General features: G+C 43.6%; 1 protein-coding gene across 4 annotated transcripts; it reads left to right on the top strand.

Annotated features, from left to right (window-relative positions):
* uts2r3 (urotensin-2 receptor 3) lies at positions 1–7539 on the top strand. Of its 4 annotated transcripts, none has more exons than XM_083761589.1 (3): positions 1–255; positions 2510–3234; positions 4683–7539. In XM_083761589.1, exons 2-3 carry the CDS (start codon positions 2587–2589, stop codon positions 5145–5147), a joined length of 1113 nt encoding a protein of 370 aa, XP_083617715.1. In that variant the 5' UTR covers positions 1–255; positions 2510–2586; the 3' UTR covers positions 5148–7539. The 4 variants fall into 4 exon arrangements, with proteins under 4 accessions (XP_083617715.1, XP_083617713.1, XP_083617712.1 ...); XM_083761587.1 differs by having other exon boundaries at positions 2420–3234; XM_083761586.1 differs by having other exon boundaries at positions 2416–3234.
* The last annotated feature ends 15364 nt before the right edge of the window (positions 7540–22903 follow it).

The raw sequence follows: 22903 nt of genomic DNA, 5'->3' as shown, positions 1-22903 counted from the left end.
CAGACAGGACATACACCAGTCAGCAGCAGCAGGAGAAGACCACAGAGAGAGATCCGCACAAAGTTTTTGACTCACGTGTTCCTCGATCTGTGTTCGTGAAGAACATTCGTCTCTACATTTGATCCTCTCACGCACGGACGGAGACCACTGGGTATTCTTCAAAGAAGAGAAGACGAGGATAATTCACCATGGAGATTATATCATCCCCAAAAATCCACGGAATATGATTTTCAGTCTCACAGCGCCTGGAATTAGGTAGGCACAGAGATAATGTATTGTTGTTAATTACACTAATCCCATTTTATAAAAGTTTACAATTAACGAATGCAATCTATCTATATTACTATAGTCCTATATATTATCAAACTTGTTGCCGGTCTGCATGCAGGAATTAATATGATGTTTACATGCATGCAAGCAGCGACTTACAAATTATAGCCAAAGTTTTGTTAAATAGGGGTAGGTTATCAATTTGTGTCATTTATTGTTTGGCGTCACCAGTGATTTTCAAGTTACAGCCCAGATTACAACAATAATTCACCAAAAGTAGTCTATTGTCTAAGAATTCTAAAATAAACCTAAATGATGCTAAAACTTTTTTATTATTAGACCATTTATAACCATGCATGTATAAAGGCTATACGTTTAACACCAGGCTATTTGACTTTAAAGCATGGAGCTTGTTAATTGCGAATTGCGTCTGGTGATCGTCTGTCTGTCTCCAATAAAGGATCTGAAAGATTGTGATGAAAACACAACAAATGTGATTTGACAACAGAAATGATGTGTGGTGTTATTTAAACGTCTGGGGCCGCTCCACCGTGGGGGTTCGGCTCTCCTTGCACAGTTCAACAGTAGCTCTTAACCTCGCGGCTGACCGGGTCAAACGCCCCCCGTGTCGGCTTTGATGTGTACATTTCTTCTGCAAATTTAGCTTCTTTGAAGAAGAAGAAAAACGTTGTGCAGGTATCCAAATTAACAAAGTTAAAATAGCCTTTAGGTCTTCTGCTTTCTCCTCTTACGTTCGGGCATGTGGTCACTGTGGTGGTGTGAAAAGTAAAGTGCGAATTAGTTCAATTACCCTATTAAATTAGGCCTATTGTGTACAGGCTGTAAAGTGCCTGCCAAGACGGGTCTTTCAAGCCGATTTAGCTTGACTTAAGGTCCCCATGCAGCAAGTTAAAGGAATTTGATGACCCAGTGAGGAATATGTTGTTATGTGTCCAAAGCCATGGCACCGATGCGCAAAAGCACACAACACAGGTCTACGCATACAAGTCAAAACATGGAGCCTAAATAAGGCTATAGGCTAGAACTTATTGGCGGCAGAATACCAACTGTTTGCAAAACAAGCTTTGTTATTTAAAGCCCCTAAATAACAATGTTTTTTTTGTTGATGGTTAGGTTATAGGCCTATGTGAATCACTTTTCTTCTGCAATGATAGTGTTGTTGAGCAACAAACAGCGCGGCCCATGCATCATGCCTTCAGGGGGCAGGTGGCTGGCGGGGGGTCTGGATTTACAACCGTGTGCTGAAAATGCAATTATTAAACAAAAAAAAAACATTCAGGGCCATGCATGTATATATGATGAGCCTATACTGTTAAAACCATTTGATTTGACATCATGATACATGTTTATGTTTATACATTTGTGGACTTGATTGTATTTATTGATAGAAATGATGTAATTACGGGGTGCATACTTAGTTTAGACTATAGTCATTGGTTAGACATGGGTTAAGGTTAGGTTTAGGTGTGCTGCCCTGTGGGAGGTTAGGGTTAGGGTGAGGGTTTGAGATAGGTTGTAGTTGTAGCACTAATGACTGATGGTCTAATAACCAATGACTAGTCTAAACCAAGTACTGTCTAAACTAAGTATTGCACCCGTAATTACCACACAGTACACACACATTCCACTTATATTTAACTATACATACAGGCTATCTTTGGCTATAGCCTAATAAGAGACTAAGCAGTAATCATTTTATTGAGTGCAAAAAAACTCCCATATCTGCTGGGCGAAGTACAACAATGTGCAAACACAGCAGCAAGATTTGTGAGTTGCTGTGATAGGAGAAGGATATCAAATGGAACACAACCACCCTAAAGACTAATCATTGTGTATATTCCTGCACTATACCTGCATCGAGTGATCTTGGTACATAGAAATTGATCTATTGAAGATTCTGACTTTCAAATGTACATCATTTGTTTTGTTGTATTGTTCTTTCTGCTTTGGCAATGTAAACGTATGTTTTCTCATGCCAATAAAGCCCTTTGAATTGAATTGAGTGCACTTGCCATGCTAATCAATTTCCCCATTTTCTCTCTTCTATTCCTCCCCTCTATTCCTGACCTTTCCCAATTCCCAACCCCCTTCTTTCTCTTCTAAAAACGACATGCCATTCTGTAGACAGTCGTCTGTCTTTTAACAATCACTGGCCAATATACACACACATTTCTCCTACATATTCCCAACCCATATTCTGTCTCCATGGAGGCCATAGGCTCCGTCGTGCCTCCTTCCACCTCTCCGTACGTCACGTTCCCGTTCGTCCCCGTGACGAGCACGAACTCGTCCGCCATGCCCTCCATGTCCCCGTCCGGCAGCTCCGTGTCCACGCCGCTGTTCTGCTGCGTCCTGTCTCTCCTCACGCTGCTGGGCGTGACGGGGAACCTGTACACCCTCGTCCTGCTCGTCCGGCGCAGGAGGACCAAGAGGAGGCGCGGCAGCGGGACGGGGGCCGGCGGCGTCTCCTGCTGCTCCCTGAGCCTCCCCGTGCCGTCCTGCCTCGCCAACAAGTCCTCCTTCTCGTCCCCCGTCTCCTCGTCCCCCCCCCACTCCTCCTCCTCCTCCTACCTGCACATGCAGGTGCTCAGCCTGGCGCTGGCCGACCTCCTCTACCTGCTCACGGCGCCGTTCATCGTCGTCGACAGCCTGGGCAGCGGCTGGGCGTTCGGCGAGCTGGGCTGCCGCCTGCTGCTCAGCCTGGACCTGCTCACCATGCACGCCTCCATCTTCACGCTGACCGCCATGAGCCTGGACCGCTACCGCGCCGTGGCCGACCCACTGCACGCCACCGCGGCGTCGCGCGCCCAGGGCCTGCTGCGCATCGGCCTGGCGTGGGGGCTGGCCGTGGCGCTCAGCCTGCCCATGATGATCACCCTGCACCTGCTGGTGGACCGCCAGGGCACGCTGTGCGTGCCCGCCTGGGACGAGCAGAGCTCCAAGGTATACATACGCTTTTATATAGGGGGTGTGACGATATTAGTGACCGCATCGAAAAATCGATTAATTTCAAGAATCGAAGTATATCGAAATGTAAACGTCAACATTGACTTTGTATCAATGTTGTTTTTGGCAGAATTTTTTTATTTTAGTTTTAGTCATAGTCTCTTGAATAGTTTGAATAGTCACATTTTAGTCACCTGGAATGTCTTAGTGTTAGTCTAGTTTTAGTCGACTAGATATCATTAGATTTTAGTCGACTAAATCTACGGGGGATTTAGTCGACTAAAATGTATTTCGTCGGGCCTTGATGCCGTCGTAATGAATAATTTTACAGTTCTACGACTACAAGCATACAACACGTCGCAGTTGTGAGCTTGTAGATCTGCTATTTTCAGAATGCAACCAAGTGTAAAATGACTTATACTGGATGTCCACTATAGTCCCTTCCTAACATTTTAGTCTAGTTTTTATTTGTTGACGAAATTGTTAGTATATTTAGTCTTGGTTTTAGTCATCATAGCTTAGTTTTGATTTAGTCCATTTAGTTTTCGTCAGTGGAAAAAGGTAGTCGATGAACATTTTTCGTCTTAGTTTTAGTCAACGAAAACACTGATAGTAACCGCATCGAAAAATCTATTTTAATTTCAAGAATATATAGAAGTATATCAAAATGTAAACGTCAACATTGACTTTGTATCGTACTGTACACTGTGCAGGCTTCAGTTTACATATACTATTGGTCCGACTGTCATTAGACCGACAACCTATATACCTCAAACCCTAACCTAACCCTAACCACAAGCGTGGGAGCAGCGCATGTCCGACCGTTGTTTCCGCATTGTGGTCCGTTGGTGTGTCTAATCTGCGCCATGTGCATCCCTCGTATCGTATCGTTTTGCAGTGCAAATATTGTGTCACATCCGCATGTTTCACACAGATAAAATGTCTTAATGTCTAAATAGTTATACTGTATCAATTTTAAATCATTGAATCGTATCGTATCATATCGCCATGATGAACCAATATCGTCCATGTATCGTATTATCGTGAACCATGTATCATGATAAGGTATATAGTATCGCTTTGAACCCATTTTGGTGTTTTAAACATTATGTTGTAATTTAGCTATTGAAAAAAGCTCATAGCTACGAGCTTGTAGGTCTGCTATTTTTGAAAAATCGTGAAAATGTGGCGCAAATTTGGAATATATTTGTAAATTTTTTAACTCAAATCTTTGCTTCTGGGGGGGGGGGTCCCTGGAACAACATATTTTCAGATGGGCGTCGGAGGACAATTACATATCATTTTTGGGGTCCTTGACATGAAATATTGAGCACCACTGATATAGAAACATAGGTATTTGAGAAAACTGCTAGAAGATTTCTTTTTTTAATTTCGACGTCAGGCCTAAATGTAAACGTCGTTACACCCCCTCTACTCCCAAAAAGGTGTACCTGAGCGTGCTGTTCTGCACCAGCATCCTGGGCCCGGGCCTGGCCATCGGCGCGCTCTACGCCACCCTCGGCCGCCTCTACTGGGTGTCCCAGACGCGGCCCGCCTGGGCGCGGGGCCCCGGCAGCAGCACGGCCTACCCGCCGCGCGCGCCCAAGCCCAAGGTGCTGCTGCTCATCCTGGGCATCGTGCTGGCCTTCTGGGCCTGCTTCCTGCCCTTCTGGGTGTGGCAGCTGCTGCCGCTGTACCGGCCCGACATGCTGCGGACGCTGCCCGTGAGCACGCAGGTGACCGTCAACCGCGTCCTCACGTGCCTGACGTACGGGAACTCCTGCGTCAACCCCTTCTTCTACACGCTGCTGACGGGCAACAACAGGCGCCGGCGGAACAACAACAACCGACAGCAGACGCCCGTGTCCTCGGCCAACCTGCTCTGTCGCAAGAGCAGCCCGCCGCAGTGAGAGAGTGGAGTCTCTAATGGTGTCTCTGGAACTGTACATGTCTCAAAGTCAAAGGTTTGTGTGTGTGTGTGTGTGTGTGTGTGTGTGTGTGTGTGTGTGTGCGGGTGCGTGTGTGTGTGTGTGTGTGTGTGTGTGTGGCCCTTATTTAAACGGGTTCCTCGCCACTTGCCCCACAATTCCACTCGATATGCACATAGTTATAAATAATAGAGACGCCACCCGGAGAGAGAGAGATAGATAGATACGTAGATAAGATAAGATAGACAGGGATGAGATGGAGAGATTCATTAACAAGCTAAGGCTATAGTTAAATATAATCATCGCCTGGTGCGATCTGCCGCCACTCTGCCAACCCAGAAGAAGGGTTGAAAAGGCCTCATGCGCTGCAGGGTGAGCAACTCAATGCAAGTGGATGGGAGGGGGATTCGGGTGCAGTTTCTTTTATAACTCAATGCGCAGTGTTAAGTGTGTATATAGGGTGAGTGCATGGCGAGGAGCTAGTTTCGAAAAGTGTGTGTGTGCGTGTGTGTGTGTGTGCGTGCGTGTGTGTGCGTGCGTGTGCACTGACTAGTTATGCTAGTTAATATTTGAACACTGTTTGTGTTCCACCATAAACCAGCACCAAAGGCCATGGCTTTAGCCAGTGATTTAGCCACGTTAACTATACGGTGGCTCTATTTTGAGCCACCGTTTTCTGAAAATGTTTGTACAATGTTTGTTATTTGTTTGTTTGTTCGAATGTAACCCCCCCCCCCCCCCCCCCCCCCCCTAAATGGAATACATACAATCTCAATGTGACATGTGAGCTTGTAGATTGGCTATATTTTGCTATTTGTCATGTGGTGAAGTATTATAGTATATATATGGCCTATTGGCCTATAAGTTAAAAGAAGGACAATTGACGATATTGCCAGCAAGGTGCTACTGCTAACTAGGTGCAATGTCCCATTGGTAAATGGTAAATGGTGCATTTATATAGCGCCTTTATCCAAGGCGCTTTACATAGATTGTGCATTCCCATTCACACAACGATGGCGGCGGAAACCGTGCAAGGCACCAACCAGCACATCAGGAGCAATTAGGGGTTCAGTGTCTTGCTCAAGGACACTTCGACACTAAGTCTGGGGGAGCCCGGGTTCGAGCTAGCAACCTTGCGGTTACCATCCGGCCACTCTACCCCTGAGCCTGTACGTTAAAAGCCCATTCATCCAAACAGAAAAGTCCTATCTAATTGTATTAAACAACGTCAAACTCACCAACATTGCAGCTGTACGGAAAGCTTGAATTATCCTCTTTCAATCTGTAACGTTTTTTGTTTCATAAAAATCCACCGTAGACTACTTTCCTGTCAAGAAATTCTGTGCAGGTAATTTTTTCCACCAAGTGTCAGAGTTTGGGAGTGCTCGTTAGATATCACTCAAAAGCCCTGCGTACCACCTATTTTGAATGGGCACATAATGCAGGAGGCAGCAGGAGGTTGCTTTACTAAAAACGAGTGCTTCCAAACTCCAAAAATCACCTGCAAGGAATTTCTTGACAAGTCTACAATGATTTTTTATGAAACAAACACTTTGCAGATAGAAATAGGATAAATCAAACTTTTTGCACAGCTGCAATGTTGGTGAGTTTGGCGTTGTTTAATACAATTAGACAATTAGGACTTTTCTGTTTGGATGAATGGGCTGTTAAGTTGCACCTAGTTAGCACCTTGTTGGCAAGATGGCCGCGGTCTGAATATCGTCAATAGCAATTGAGCTGATAGCACTTTGTATGTACGCTTTATTATCAGACCATATTTCCTGCCAGGAGATTAAAGATTAATATGTTGTTGTTGTTTTGTTTTTGGGGGGTGGGGGGCTTTGACCGTGCAAAGACTTTATCTTAGCTTTATCTGCATTCAACATCACACATAATTATTTACCATTTTGTTTTTTTTAAACAATTCAATTATGGAAACTAGTAGTCTTTTACAGTGAACCAGGTTTTCACAGAAAAACTCAGGTTAAGATTAAGATCAAGTGACACAAGTTTTAGCAGTTTACCAACAATAATAACATGTATATAATAATAATAGCACATATACCAGTATCACAAATATATACAGTACAAGCATTACCGGTCGTATGATAATAATGCACTCTTCAACTTGACTTTGGAGCATTATAAAAGAAGTTTACTGTGACAGCTGGCTGTGACCACTGGTCAGACATATAGTCGGAGCACGTTGTTTTGCTTTGTTGACACATGACAAATTGTTTGAGGGGCTTTGGCGAGGCAGGCTTTGCTTTCCTTGACGCTTGACACATTTAAAAACTACAGAGGTCCTTCGTTTTGTATTATTATAGTACCACCTGCCTGTTGTGCTCATTCTACGTGATACCTCTGATGTAATATAGCCTTTGAATAAAGAATACTCTTTATATAATTACTCTGTGGTGTGGGCTGTCTGTTCCTCTAGCGCGGTGATATTCAAACCTTCTCCACCTTCTCCTCCTCCCACTTTACTGTAAGTCAAGCACAATTGAAATATTAAGTAATACTACCGTATGTTTAGAAGTATAACAATTATTCCTTTGGCACAGTCATGTAAAATGTGAATATTGGGCATGCTGAGTGTGGTATCCGGAGAACTCGCCAGTTTACCAAGTTTCCGCGATTTAGTGCATTTTAGTTTTACTACTTTACTTGACAGAGAGAGAGGATAGTTGTTTAGAGTTAACACTAGAGAAAGTAGGAATGCTAAAAGTTTAAACAACAAGTACCGAAACAATGTAATTCATTAGTAAAAATATCCTGAAATAGTACCGACTTATCATTGGTATTCACATACTCACCTTTTTATCATCATCTAGCTGACCATTTAATTGCACAAAATAATTTGGAAATCACCTTGGAAATCAACTATAATATCTGTGAGTTTGACATGCCACCCCTATGAAGACAGCACGTTAGCATAACGATGAAGACATTTTCGCCCCGGCGACTTGGTAAACTGGCGAGTTCTCCGGTATCCCTGAGTGTGACCCCCCCTTGGAATTCCTCCTCTCCTGTTCCACTAGGGGGGCCCCACCCCACAGCTTGAATATCACTGCACATAGGGAGGGAGTGGAGGCGCGCCGTGAGGTCCCTTCTTCTTGGCCCCTTGGAACAAGAACACAATGAGCAAGAAGTCCATGTGCTTTGAGGGTTTATGGTCATAGCAGATGTAGAAAGACATAGATGGAGAGAGACGGAGAGAGCAGGTCCTTGCAACGACACAAACTACACCAATGCAACTCCTTGCAACGACACAAACTACACCAATGCAACTCCTTGCAAAGACACAAACTACACCAATGCAACTCCGTGCAAAACATGCCATTGGGAATAAGGGTTGCAAGGAGTTGCATGGTGACCCTTCTTGGTGTGGTTAGAGCTTTATAAGAGGTATAGCGCCAGTGAGTTGAAGGGAGACCGGAGGCGATACTATAGTATAGATAAGAGTATAGACAGACAGACAGACCTATTGATCCAGTTGACATGGTAGTACCAGAGCAAAGATGAAATGAAGAAACAGGTAGGATAGTATAGAATGAGTACAGAATAAGTGTTATAGGGGCCTGGGCGGTTGGCGTAGCCGTCTGGGCACCCATAGGCTGGTAACCCAACCTGACAGTGTGTCGCGGGTTTGACTCCCGATCCCGGCGACCTTTGCTGGCGACCTTTCCCCCCCCCTCCCCCCATCTCTCTCCCCATTTCCTGTCAACCTACTGTAAATCTATAAATAAAAGGCAGCAAAAGTATACCTTAAAAAAAAGGAATACTGTAGGATAAACACAAATTAAAATGTTGACAATATAAAAAATATATATCATATTGCTGGTCAGGTAGGCTATGCATAAAGTACAGTAGTATATAGTAATAGTACTATGGTAGACAGAAATAGAGGAGTAGGTAGCACGTGTGCATCCTGTCACCAATGAAAACAACACATCATGTAAGTAGACTTAAATACCCAAAGACTGGAACTGGCCATCTGTACTTGGACTGACCGAGTTAGCATAGGATAGGAACCATTTGTAGTTGGACATCTACATATAGGAATGAATATTATGTGCTAGTCATCACTAGTAGTAAAAACAGAAGGGCATATAGTAGAAGTAGATGTGTATATGTAATATCAACAGTAATACATAGGATATATAGCAGTGGTTCCCAAAGTGGGGTCCGGGGACCCCCAGGGGTACTTGAGGGAGTTCCAGGGGGTCCCCAGCTAAATGATAGTTTGGAACCAATTGGACCCAAAGTGTACAAATGGAACCAAATGAGCCCTAACAGGTCCATTTGGTTCCATTTGTACACTCTCAGAGTTAAATGAGGGGTCTGTAGACTAATATGCATGTCAAACTGGGGGGTCCTTCACATTAAACGGGTTGAGAATCACTGCTAGAGCCGTCAAAATCTTCTCTTATGGAGGGTCCCTGGCATAAGTCTTCAAATGGGAGGTCTGCGGGCTAATTAGTGTCAATTGGGGGGGTCCTTGACATGAAAAAGGTTTGGAACCACTACTATACAGCACCGTGTTGGTGGATGACAAACGGAGAGATGGCAGAGAAGAGATGGGTACAGACAGAAGAGAACAAAATCCTCAAGTTTGTGTCGGGAACATTGTGTGTCTGTGTCAGCGTTTCTGTGATGGGTGAAGATGTTCCCCCGTCCCTGTGTGCGTGTGCGTGTGTGTGTGTGTGTGTGTGTGTGTGTGTGTGTGTGTGCCCACCACCACCGGCCCCTCCTGTGCGTCTCCCCTTGTGTAGCATGGAAGCCGAACCTGTCTCTCTCCTCCGTCTGTCTTGTGTCTGGCTCAAAGAGCGCTCTGTACTGTATCGCAAACCCTGCTGCTCTTTGACGCAGATGAGCAAATATTGTTGTTTGACAGAGAGGAGTGAGGCTTGGCCGAGGGATGGGAAGATGAGAGGGTGGTGGTGGTGGTGGTGTGTTGCATGAGGGTAGAGTACAGCTCACTGGGGTGGTATATTGCCACATAGGGACTCTAGTGTCAAGGACCCATATTAGCCCACGACGACACCCTCCCCATTTTAAAAGATATGCCAGGGGACCCTCATAAAACATTTTTAACCCATTTTTGACCTGAGATCAGATTCTAAAAATGTCTTCTACATCCTGACAGTTTTCTGAAAAAGCTATGTTTCTATGTCAGTCGTTCTTTCATTTTTCAAAAATAGCAGACCTACAAGCTCGTAGCGCACCACTCGGTGGCGCGCTATGAGCTTGTAGATCTGCTATTTTTAAATAGCTAAAGCATAACATAATGCTAACACCAAAAGGGGTTCCCGCCAAAAATGGGTTAAAGCAAAGTCATTCTCAACATTATTAATTTCAAGTGCCCCCAGTTTTCTATGCACTATTATAGGCCCCTAGAGACCCCCATTTGATGCCTTTTTATCTCTGGGCCCCAGAATATATAACTGTAAAATGAAATCGTAGCCGGATATATAGAATCAGCAATAAAAGGTATATACACAATTACACATTATAATGTCTTTCTACTGTATGTTATATAACACAATGAGACTGTTTATGTACGACTATACTGTGCATTTTACAGCAGACAACTGTTCTGTACTCTATAATTTCTAATCTGTACTATAATTTATCTTAACATAAACCACCGGTTTAGGAGAAAAGTGCAAATGTACCTCACACCACCGGCACACTCAAAATAGCATCATAATCACAATTCATAACGCTACACCATACTACCGTACTAAAAGCCAGCTTTTGTTTGCTTGAAAAGTTGCCCTACCATGACATAGTGCTGACACCCAACCAGACCAGACCAAAGTGGTTTGAAACATAACATTGCAATCTCACCCTTGGTCCTAAAAAAAGGATTTAAAACTCCAGTCTGGGACTTATATGAATCCATAAAATGGATCTTGATTGTAGTTTGTACATTGTTGCAATAAACTACATAAAACTAGTTAACATACTGTAGGTTCAGGCTTGAACGTGCCACAGATTACTGTTCCTCTTTTTCCCTAGATTTTATTCCACGATTTTGTAACCCAGTGTCAATTATCTAATGTAATCCTGGGCGCTACACTTCCTCTGCCAACCTGGGGGTCATTACTGCATGTTTTCTGTGAGGGTACCTACCCCAGGGGACACGAGGAGAACATGCAAACTCCACACAGAAAGGCCCTTTCGCCAATCCCACCTCGGGTATGGGCATTGATGACGTGGAGGAGAGAACACGCCCACAGCATCCGCAAGCGGGAATCGAACACAGGACCTTCTAGATGTGAGGCAACAGCACTACCAACTGTGCCAAAAGTAAAGTGCAACATAATGCTTTAAAACACCAACAGGGGTTGTTGGTGGACTGACAGATATACAGACATCTCCATATACAGGCATAAAAGGGACCACGAGTAGACAGACAGAAACAGACATCTCCACAGACCTGTTTAGGCTCAAAAGAGACAGACGAGTACAACGGGCACTCTGACAAAGCCACTATGACTCAGACATATTGGTTTGTGAGGGGCCAAGTACCGGCCTGAACCTAATTATGATAAAACGAGCCGTATGGTAGTATAGCCATTGAAACGGAACCAGAGAGAGAGGTTGTTGTTGATTACATAATAGCCCTTTGAAATGTTTTCTTTCAGTATATTCAGGAGCTACTATATACACACTGGTCCATCAAGTTGAGTTTTTAATTTAATCGCCACAGTTAAAAGAGCCGTGTAATGTTACAAATGTGATTTTAATGGTGTTTGTCTATGATCGCAGAGGGACCGGTGCTGACTGAACAGCATGTGTTTTCAGGCTATACTTTCAAGAATGTCTGTCTATTTTAGTGCACCTATGAGACTTAACAATAGTATACACTATACAGTATACTGGAGCGAGCCTACAAAACTGTGTAAAGTGAGAACCAGGGACTGGATTAGTTTATTTGCACATAAAGTAGATGCATATAGAATACAGAAGGTGGACCTATTATGAACTTGAAGCAACGAGAAAAGAGTCAAAGACATAACAAGGAGCCCAGAAACACAACATGGGTATACAGTATATGACCTAAAGGTCACTCAGTTAAGCTGCACATTATCGTGTTATAAAACCCAGACATAAGCGATGGAAAATGCAGTCTTCTCAGTACAAACATGTATGAAATCGCACACGTGTTTTGACTAGTACACACCCCACTACATGTCACGACTCCACGGCGAGCAAGTTCGCCAGAATATCTCAAGTGAATTAATAATACCGCTCTTGAACCGCACATTTTTCAGCAACCTAACAGTGTCAAGGTCAACAGACATTTTGTCATGTTCTTCTTCTTCCTGCAACAGCTGGCAGATGCCCACCGAACGAAGGCGTTCATTTTAGAGACTGTAGGGGTTTCCCTGCGGTCTACCGTCCGTCCGTCCGTTCTGCCGTCCATGTGTTTCCATTTATACCTGGCCTGGTGGTTACCTCCGAGCGGAACGTTTCCCACTGCTGTTATTACCAGGCACTCTGTGCGGTAACACCACGGGGGGTGCCTCTGTTGTGGAGCTTAATGCAATAGCCATTCACCTTCAGCAGAGACAACCAACTTTGAAGTATACTCAGGCGATGATAATTAATTATGCTCACACTGGCAACCCTTTAATACAATCTTTTCATAGACTAGATTCTGTGCATTTGCATTATACAGTATATCCTTAAACTTGAAAGCAAAGTTCTTTGTTTACCCATGGAAGTGGACTAAGCTCGAGATGCTTGTTTACAGCCACGCCCTGCTCATAGAACATTTCATGGCAGGGGTTCAATGCCTTGCTCAAGGGCACTTCAGCGGTGGTAATTTTAACGCGCCGGTCCGGGGATTCGAACTGGCGACCTTCCGGTATCAAGACCGCTCCGCAAACCGTTCGGCCACCGCTGCCCCATGAATGTAAAGATATATCTTTCATGTAAACAGTTCCATGTATAGAGGGGTATGCGCGTGACATCATCATCATCATACCCGGATGTTATGCGGGAACGCCACTCACTTTGACACTCGATTTTCTTCTCTACTGGATTTGCCACTCACTTTATGAATGCACGTATACCCTCTATATTGGTCTTTCCTGTGAGGCACATGAAATCCCCCATGCACTAGGGATTCCAGAAGGTCGGCCTAAATCAGAGTTTTGGCCTATCCAGATTGGAATCGAGCTGTTTGGTTCTATCAAGTCTGAAGTTAACCCATTTAGGCCTGACGTCGAAATAAAAAAAACGTTCGCTCTGAAAGAATATATATTCAAAGATGTGTGCCGCATTTTTACGATTTTTCAAAAATAGCAGACCTACAAGTTCATAGCGCCACTCGGTGGCACGCTACTAAAAGCCATGGAAATAGATTTTTGCTAATCCGATATGAACCACATTCCCAACAAATCAGATTCTTAAAGATGTGTATCAGTGTGGACACAAAAATAGTTGATCTACAAGCTCAAAACGCATTGCACTACGACACAGAAACCAATGAACATATAGGTAGGTAGGTGATGCCAGAATGCACAATTCTGATTTGATCGTTTGCAAATAACAGTGTGGACAGTCAGTCCTAAAGATATTTGCCAGAAGTTTGAACATATAACCTTAGTCGTCCATTGCTTATGGGAAAGATGAATGGAGACACACAGTCTGAAAGCTGAGAAGGACGACCCGTAGGGAAGAAGACGGTTGAGATTCAGATTTGAGGCCCAAGTCAGGAAAAGTAATTAGTTATAGTTAATGTATAGTCTGTAACTAATTACTCTACTAGTTAGTAAATTATGAAAGTAACTAGTTACTAGTTACTTTACTTTATAAAAAAATAAAGGTTTTAAAAGAATATGATTTTCCAATTGAGACACATTGTTTTCAAGGAAAAAATATCCCCTAATGTCACTGGTCCAGTTGTGGTTTGTTTTAAGCTCTACTCTAAAAAAAGGAATAGAACACTTATGCCAATAGTACAATATCCAAAATCACAGGCAATATCCAGTCTAATGATATGGATATAATACTGATGCCCTGCCCATGCACAGACAGGCCTATGTTGACCAATCATCATCATTATGATGACGTTATGCCCTGTGGAAGCCACTTTCTCTTTCTCATGTGGAATGTGAGGAGCGCACTCAGTGCACCATGTCAGTTTACATGACAGAACATGAGTTAGACTACTAACTCACTCATTGAAAACACAGTAACTATATAATGGCGTTACTGAATGGGAAAATAAAGAGTTACAAGTCACAGCAAAAGGTAGTTTCTTTATGTAAAGTCACTTACACTCGTTAGTTCCAACACTGTCAGTTCCTAACCACTGCCAATGCCATCACCGGGCTTGGCTCAATTGGCCGTTTTACAAGAAACTTTAGTAGACAAAGGTGATGGAAATTTGAGTTAATTCACCTCTGTGCACTTTTAGAAAAATCTCTCATGGGAGGTTTGGACCCCTTGGGCAATACCAAAATGACAGAAGATGGAGGGGGTGCAACTTATGTAAAGATGAGGCTTATCCAAGAACGACATTTAGGCGGCGGTGTGGATATTAAAGCACAGAGGGGATCAGTTGTTTTAATCTGCCAGTCGTTGCATATTGCACAGGTTTTCTGGGGTGCCAGTGTCTCCACATACTCTATATATCAGATGATTAAGTTCTCCCTGGGCTCTGCTGGGAAGACAGAGTGCTTGATAAACTTCAAGCGCGTCGTGTTTGTTCAACCCAACCAAATGGATGGAAAATATTGTGTCAGTCGGAGAGGCAGGGGCAGGCCAATCTATAAACTGTCCGTTTGTGTTGGTAGTTACCAGAGGCTGGCCAACTCTCTCCAACCATAACTTTTGTCGCCCCTTTGGCTCGACAGAAACTGATTTCACCTCTAGATTGACCCCATTCGCCATCTCCTACGCCCCTTCTCCTGTGTCTATATCCACCAGGAGAGACCGAGAAGACAAATATTTTCTTTTGGGAGCGTCGCTCTGGCGTACCTGAGCGTTTCAGTCCAACACATGTCCGTTTCCTGGAACTAACCAAGTGTCTTTCCATCCCCAGTATCCCCCCCCCCCCACACACACACACACACACCCCCACCCCCAACACTCTTGCGCCCCTCACCCCCGCCCAGTCGGAGCCCTCCTCTCCGCCAGTGTTTGAGGCTGAAGCAGGTGCCCCTCCCCTGGGCAGCTGGCTCAGGAAAGCACCCTGCTGTGTAGACGAGACTGGGCCGCAGTCCGGGCCAAAGTCATGCTGTGAGCTGTATAAGAGGCTCCCTTTCTCTCCAGACACACACACACACACACACACACACACACACACACACACACACACACACACACACACACACACACACACAGAAAAAAGATTCCCTGAGCACTTCTCCTCCTCCTCTTCTACCGCTCTTCCAAAATTCAATCTCCACATCTGTTTTCTCTCTCTCAATCACTCCTTTTCTCTCCCCACTCCACTTTCTACCATTGCCTCTTTGCTTTCTTTTCTAGCATGTATGTACTGCAAGCCCTTCACCTCATTTGACATTTTTGTCTTGATGAGTTGGGTTCGAAAGAGAGTTCATTCATGGAGGGACGAAGGTCTTACATTATGAAGTATGAACCATTATGGACCATTACGAACCCAAACATTAAGGGCCTTCACGAAGGCGTGACGGCTGTAAAAGGAAGATTTATCACTCAAATCACATCTTTTAAAAAACTAATGCCGTAATTTATAATCCAACAACAGTAGAGCATAATATCAAAGAGGACCCAAGCACAGTGTTTTTTATGCCCATTCACATATGTAGTCAACACAATAAAAAAATAAATAAACACACACCCTTCCACTTGTAATCGCCGGTTTGACAACAAACCTTCAAACCTTTGCGACTGTACTTTGACAGAGAGCCTCTTTGTTCGGTTCCAAAGCAGCAGCCTCCATGCTGTGAGGCGCCCTCTGCTCCGCATCACGTTCCCCCTGCCTTCGCACCCTCGTGTCAGCCGCCGTGATCAGGCGAGGCCTGGGTTGGCACGTCTCGAGGGCCAGAGGGGTTACATAAACCGACATACTCGCTGCTGTTCGCACATGGGCTCTGACTAGGAGAGAGCGTAAATACGGCATGCCTGGCCTCACAGTCTCTCTCTCTCTCTCTCTCTCTCTCTCTCTCTCTCTCTCTCCCTCCCGTCTGTCTGTCTCCCTCTATCACTCTTTCTGATTTCTCCGTCCGTCCGTCCTCTCCTGTCGCCATCTCACTCTCTCTGTGTACCGCCTGCAAACAACCATTCCCGTCAGCTCTGGGGCGTCAAAGCTCCCCCTGACCTTATAGACCTTTGTTCTGACACTTCTCTCATGTGAACCTTGTCGGTGAGCCATGCTGCAGACACAGGGTGGGCCATCATGCCTTGGAGATGAGCAGCAGACCCACAGACAGGACAAGAGGCTGGGCCAATGCAGTGTTGATTTCGTCGACTGAAACTAAACGGAAAATGTTCGTCGACTACTTTTTTTCACTGACTAAATAGAAACTAAATGAAAAGTAAGCTATGATGACTAAAACTAAGACTAAATATATCGACAATTTCGTCAATAAATAAAAACTAGACTAAAATGTTAGGAAGGGACTAGTGGACAAGGTCATTTTACACTTGGTTGCATTCAGAAAATAGCCACAAGCTCACAACGTGTCACAGCGCGACGCGTTGTGAGCTTGTAGATCGGCTATTTTCATCAAGGCCCGCCCAAATGCATTTTAGCCGACTAAATCAACCGTAGATTTAGTTGACTAAAATCTCATGACATTTAGTCGACTAAAACTAGAACATTCCGGGTGACTAAAATGTGACTAAAACTAAAATAGAAAGTTGCTGCCAAAAACAACACTGGGCCAATGTCCTGGAGGTGAGCATGCAGACAGAGGCCCCTCGTCCATGGAAGGACATTGTATGTTATACGCCAAAAGCGCAATTCAACATATTTGCTCTACGTTGGCCTTGATCTAAAATTGTAACTGTTGAATTATACATTTTAGACTAGAGTATCATGGCTTTGTAGCGGGAGAGACCCGGCCCTTCAGATAACTGGGTTGAAATAGTATTTTGATTGACATCATATTTAGGCTATAATTCAAAGTATCAGTACATTCTGGACCAAATGATCCTCACATTTTATCGATTGTGACAAACACTGTACTTTTTAGTAAATCACTCCTTAATTTTATTGAATTCAGAACTGTGTTTTATACTTGTTCCCAAGCTCGATCCTTCGACATTCTGATTACTAGGCCGCATGCTCATTTGATATAGTAATAGATTGGTTTCTACTCTATGATATAGTGGTGGTGGTGGTGAGTGCAATCTGTTAGATTCATCTGGCCTTGGGATAATTTCAATATGATTTGTTTGTGGTCAATTATGTGGCTACTTCCTATCTGTTGACTAGATGAAGACTATAACAGCTCCCTCTGTCATCATCATCATAGCCAGTGGTCAGATTGCATTAAGCGGCTTTAGGCACATTGCATCCGATCTGTGTGTGTGTGTGTGTGTGTAGCCTACTGCTCAGTATCAGCCAATATAGGAAGCTGCTCAATTTGGAGGAGGCGTTGTTTCCTTTATCCATAGGTTTATGTCTCCTATAGTGTGTCTGACAAGTACCCTATGTCAACTACTGTACACTGCATGCAACAATGTTCTATGCACTTTGTAACCAGTGTGGATTTCGTTGACTAAAACTAAGACGAAAAAATGTTCGTCGACCCACCTTTTTCCACTGACGAAAACTAAATGGAAACTAAATGGAAACTAAGCTACATTGATGACTAAAACTAAGACTACATATACTGACGATTTCGTCAACAAATAAGAACTAGACTAAAATGTTAGGAAGGGACTAGTGCTAGTCAGTCATACCCCGAAGAAGGCAACTTGTTTGTCGAAACGTTGGTAAATAAAAAATAAAATAAAATATTTTTGGCATCGGGACCACGAGTTGTGCGACCTCTCCTTTCTATTTTAAAGGAAGGGACTAGTGGACAACAGATCCAGTCTAAGTCATTTTACACGTGGTTGCATGCTGAAAATAGCCGATCTACAAGCTCAAAACGCGTCGCGTGCTGCGACGCGTTGTGAGCTTGTAGATCGGCTATTTTCAGCAAGTGAAAAAAAATTACGACGGCATCAAGGCCCGCCTAAACACATTTTGTTCGACTAAATCACCTGTAGATATAGTCGACTAAAATCGTATGATATTTAGTCGACTAACACTAGACTAACACTAAAACATTCCAGGTGACTAAAATGTGACTAAAACTAAATGAAAACTATTCAAGTGACTAAAACTCAAATTTGCTGCCAAAAACAACACTGTTTGTAACTGGCCGTTCTCCAATTGTCTGCCACCGCACTGCCAGTATTCATGTCCTTTGTACAAGGCATCCTTAATTTAATTGTACTTCTGTTCATGTGGACATGAATAAACATTTCAAATGTGCGTGCGTAACAATAACGAATGATTTGCACTGTGTCCACTTAGCAAGAAAGGGCCCTTTTCACTTGCAGTCCGTGGCTTCCCCCCAGGGGCACTGCCTTATGTTGAGCCAAACAGTGAGTGCTGGTAGTAAGTGAATGGCCACCGTTGAAGTAAAAAATACTGTTTAAAAAAAGGAGTGAATCTAAGTATACGTCAGAATACTTAGAATAGACCAGCTTGTTTTGTCGGGCGGGCGGGGCGGGGGGGGGGGGGGGTGGTGGGGGGGAGGATGCTACAGTAGGATCTATAAAGTTTTAATGTCTTTCCTCTAAAGAATGCATTATACAGCATGGGCTACAATTTGCATTGGGGTGCCCCCTGCAGGCGAAGACATGCTTTGGTGTGTCTATCTCTATACAGTAAGTAGAGAGTAGAGAGAATAGTAGATCCATAATATAGCGCGAGAGAGAAAGAGTCACACTCAGGCGGCAGTGAGATGAATGCGCCGGTGAAACGTTGTTAGTCCATTATCTATTTTATCCCCTTTATTCAGATTATTACTTTATAATGTTTTTGTGTGTACCCTCACAAAAACATGCAGTAATCCTGGTCTCTAAACTGCCTCCCCCTGGCCAGCCGGGGCGCCTGATGTATCAGTATTGGCTACTCAAGTAGACTTAATAAATCCCATTTTGGCGAACTGAAAGAGCTCAGCACTGTGCACTAAACACTCAAACACCAACTTTATACACTTGATGCAGATCTATGTAGGGCTTGTAGGCCATCACAATCACAATGGTGCCGGTAGGCGTGACAGCCTACCGTGACGTCAGCCTTGCAAGGCCTATTCTGAAATACCAAAACTACCAAGAAGACAGAAACACTTTGCCGAACTTAAGATTCTGCCAATGCTTTTCGAATTTTGATGGGAACAGAGCAGTTTGTTGCCATTTGAGGATTTCCGCAAAAGCAGTGGAAGAATTTGCTCGCATAGGCAGAAATAAAGTTTGGTGTGCCTACGCCCCAAACCCATTTTTTAACCAAATGGACCCTTACACTCACTCAGAGTTAAATTAACAGACTTTCCATGACTCACAGTCAATGTAATTATTTCGAGAGAAAATCCACTCCGATCCAAAAACAGAATCTACGTGCTGCTTTTCCAATTACCATGAACGTTTAAGTCTATATGTAATGTAAACATAACAGACAACGAGTATCTATTGACATGGTGACACTATTCATATGGAGTTGGCCCACTGACTTTGAATGACATTTTTTAAAAGAGCTCCACAATATTACAAACATAATGAATTATATTTTTTACACATTGCAGCTTTAAGTTACTCATGTTGGGAGGTTTATAATTATTCCTTGCATCAAACTGACTCTCCTACACGAGAGGATCACGCACTTTGGGAGCTCGGACTTGAAGAAACACGGTACAAATGCCTGCCTGCCTGCCTGCTACCAGCGGGATGTCTAGGGGGGTTGGGGCCGGGTTGCCAGAGTTCAGCCACTATCAATCTGAAATTGTGAGCGACCGCAGGAATAACAGACGTTGCACATTTAATCCAGCCGGGCCGTTTAAAAGGGAGCGTCTATAACTGAGTGGGACTGCGGCTGTCATGAAGTCATCTGTGGTTAGGTTGGCTCTGTACCTCAACTGTCTGGCCAGGAGAAGACCAGGCCCTATATCACCTGATATAGGGCGTGTGAATGATATTTTCACAGGTTTAAGCTTAAACGGCAAAGCCAGGCATAAGTTATATACACTCGATTCCCCGTTCAATGTGGTTCACAGCAGCACCGACAGCTTCAGAATACATTTAAAACACATGCTTAAAACATGGAGGCGGCGGCGGCCCCATCATTCCTTGGGCCAAGTTCAGTCAATCAATTTAAAACTGCAATCTGTGACCTTTATGTCCCACCCAGGAATCATTCTGCAGCGCGTTTCTGCAAAACGGCACCGCTCTAGTTATTGTTTAATTTATTCAAAAAAGCTATGGATTATTGCAGCTCCACTCTTGAGTGGTGTAATAATAATGTGCTGCCAAGTAGATCAACCTAATCCACTCCAGTGAAGGATTGATCAGATTTTCTTGAGCCTATAATAGGCCTATCTTATCTTTGTTAAACAAAATCTGTAATTTTCAAACGACAAAGTATGTGCTAACTGTGCTTTTAACCAATTTGGCCCAATGTAATACTTTAAGTGAGGGGCACATCACTTATTTTGTACAAACATCGTATTATGTTTGTTTAAAGTGGTCAAAAACAAAAAGTGCAGAGACTTGGCTGTACTCTATGTCAGTGGTTTTCAACCCCCCACGGCCACCGTTTGATGACATTTAGCCTCTCAGAACCAAGACTTTGCTGTATTGAAACGTTGATCATAAGTAATAACAATTCTTAAAATGATTTACACTCTCAAGAGTTAAAGTTCTAGTAAGTGTCCGTTTGGTTCCAACTCTCCATCATTTAGCTGGGGACCACCTGGAACCGGACCACTGCTCTATGTTTAAAGTGCTCTAAACAAACATTAAAAAGTCCATAGACTTGGCTGTATTCGGTTCAAAGTGCTCTAAACACACATTTAAAAAGTCCATAGACTTGGCTGCCATTATGACGTAGCCTAATTTCAAAAGCCAGATGTGGAAAATTGTGGAAGGGAGGGAGGGAGGGGGGTTGTGACGCTATAGACCGATTCCGTAGCGGGTCTCATGGTCGCAGCTTACGTATTTCCTGTAGGCGGACTCGACGTAGCTGCGGGGTTTAAATCCTCACCAGGTGCACCTCTTCTACTACAGTGAACGGCAAAGTGACTGATGTTAGTCTGCCTCAAACGTTACTCTTTTACCTCCTTTTTACTAACGCTAACATTACAAATATGCCCAGAACATCGTGATGATCCTGTGTAGTTTATGGCTGCTCCAACAGTAGTGGCAACATAAAAAAGAAAAATAAATGTCAAAATATCCACCGCGGTGGCTGAGACCAGAGCCATTGAGTAATGGTTGAGACTAAGCAGTGAAAGGTCCTGAAAGATACATAACGTCAGTCTTACCCAATACCCAATTTTTCTGTTTTATGAACACACCTCATACTAAGCATTTAAAGTATGAGGTATAAAGTACAGCAGCCTTGTGTTCATAAAACAGAAAGATTGGGTATTGGGTAAGACTGACGTTATGTATCTTTCAGGACCTTTCACTGCTTCGTCTCAATGGCTCTGGTCTCAGCCACCACAGTGGATATTTTGACGTTCCGTTTTCTTTTTCTTTTTTATGTTGCCACTACTGTTGGAGCAGCCATAAACTACACAGGTTCATCACGATGTTCTGGGCATATTTATAATCTTAGTGTTAGTAAAAAGGAGGTAAAAGAGTAACGTTTGAGGCAGACTAAACATCAGTCACTCTGCCGTTCACTATAGTAGAAGAGGTGCGCCTGGTGAGGGTTTAAACACCGCAGCTATGTCGGCTCCGCCTACAGGAAATACGTAGGCTGCGACCATGAAACTGCTATGGAATCGGTCTATAGGTGAAAGTGATCAAACTTTCAAAAACTAAAATCAATTTCTTCAAATCGCTCCTGAACAAAGTGCTCCTTCTTTCTCAGTCAAACTCATTTCCAGACGGACTTTCAACAACTTGGATCATTCATGGGGACAAATAGAAATTCGACAAGGCTTTGGTGGTGGGAGGGGAGGGAGGGAGCCGCCCATGACCAGCATGTCCACAGAACAGCAACCCCACACAGCGTTATCACCTTCCACAGTGTGAACCTGTATACCTCCCTCCCAGTGCTGGAAAGTAACTAAGTACTTTTACTTAAGTACTGTACTTAAGTACAATGTTGAGGTAATTGTACCAATTTCCAGTACTTTTACTTCTACTCCACTACATCTCAGAGCCAAGATTTGTACTTTTACTTCACTACAATTATTTGAAAACTTTAGTTACTAGTTACTTTGGTACTTTTACTTTTAGTACTTTAAGTACATTTTGATGCCAATACTTTTGCACTACTCAAGTACATTTTCAATTCCGTACTTTTAGTTGTAGTAGTTCTAAATTAGCCCGATTGTCAGACTCAGAGCTTCCAGCTGCTCTTGAAAGAACCAGTGCGCTCAGTCGAGTGGGCGGGGTCTATGGGCTGGAAACCAAGCTATTTCTAAATTGCAGTATTGGTACTTTTACTTATGTAAAACAATTGAGTTGAGTACTTTTTCCACCACTTTCCGGCCCTCCTGTCTGCGTGT

The sequence above is a fragment of the Protomyctophum parallelum genome (genome assembly GCF_964188405.1).
Source record: "Protomyctophum parallelum genome assembly, chromosome: 3".
Classification (NCBI taxonomy): Eukaryota; Metazoa; Chordata; class Actinopteri; order Myctophiformes; family Myctophidae; genus Protomyctophum; species Protomyctophum parallelum.
This window is presented reverse-complemented; position numbering and strand designations above follow the sequence as displayed.

What these genes read in the sequence shown, in the direction of transcription:
- uts2r3 (XM_083761587.1), top strand. Translation starts at nt 2,497, where the DNA reads ATGGAGGCCATAGGCTCCGTCGTGCCTCCTTCCACCTCTCCGTACGTC. An exon ending in GGGACGAGCAGAGCTCCAAG is followed by an intron (nt 3,235 to 4,682) that starts GTATACATACGC and finishes ACTCCCAAAAAG; the next exon opens with GTGTACCTGAGCGTGCTGTT.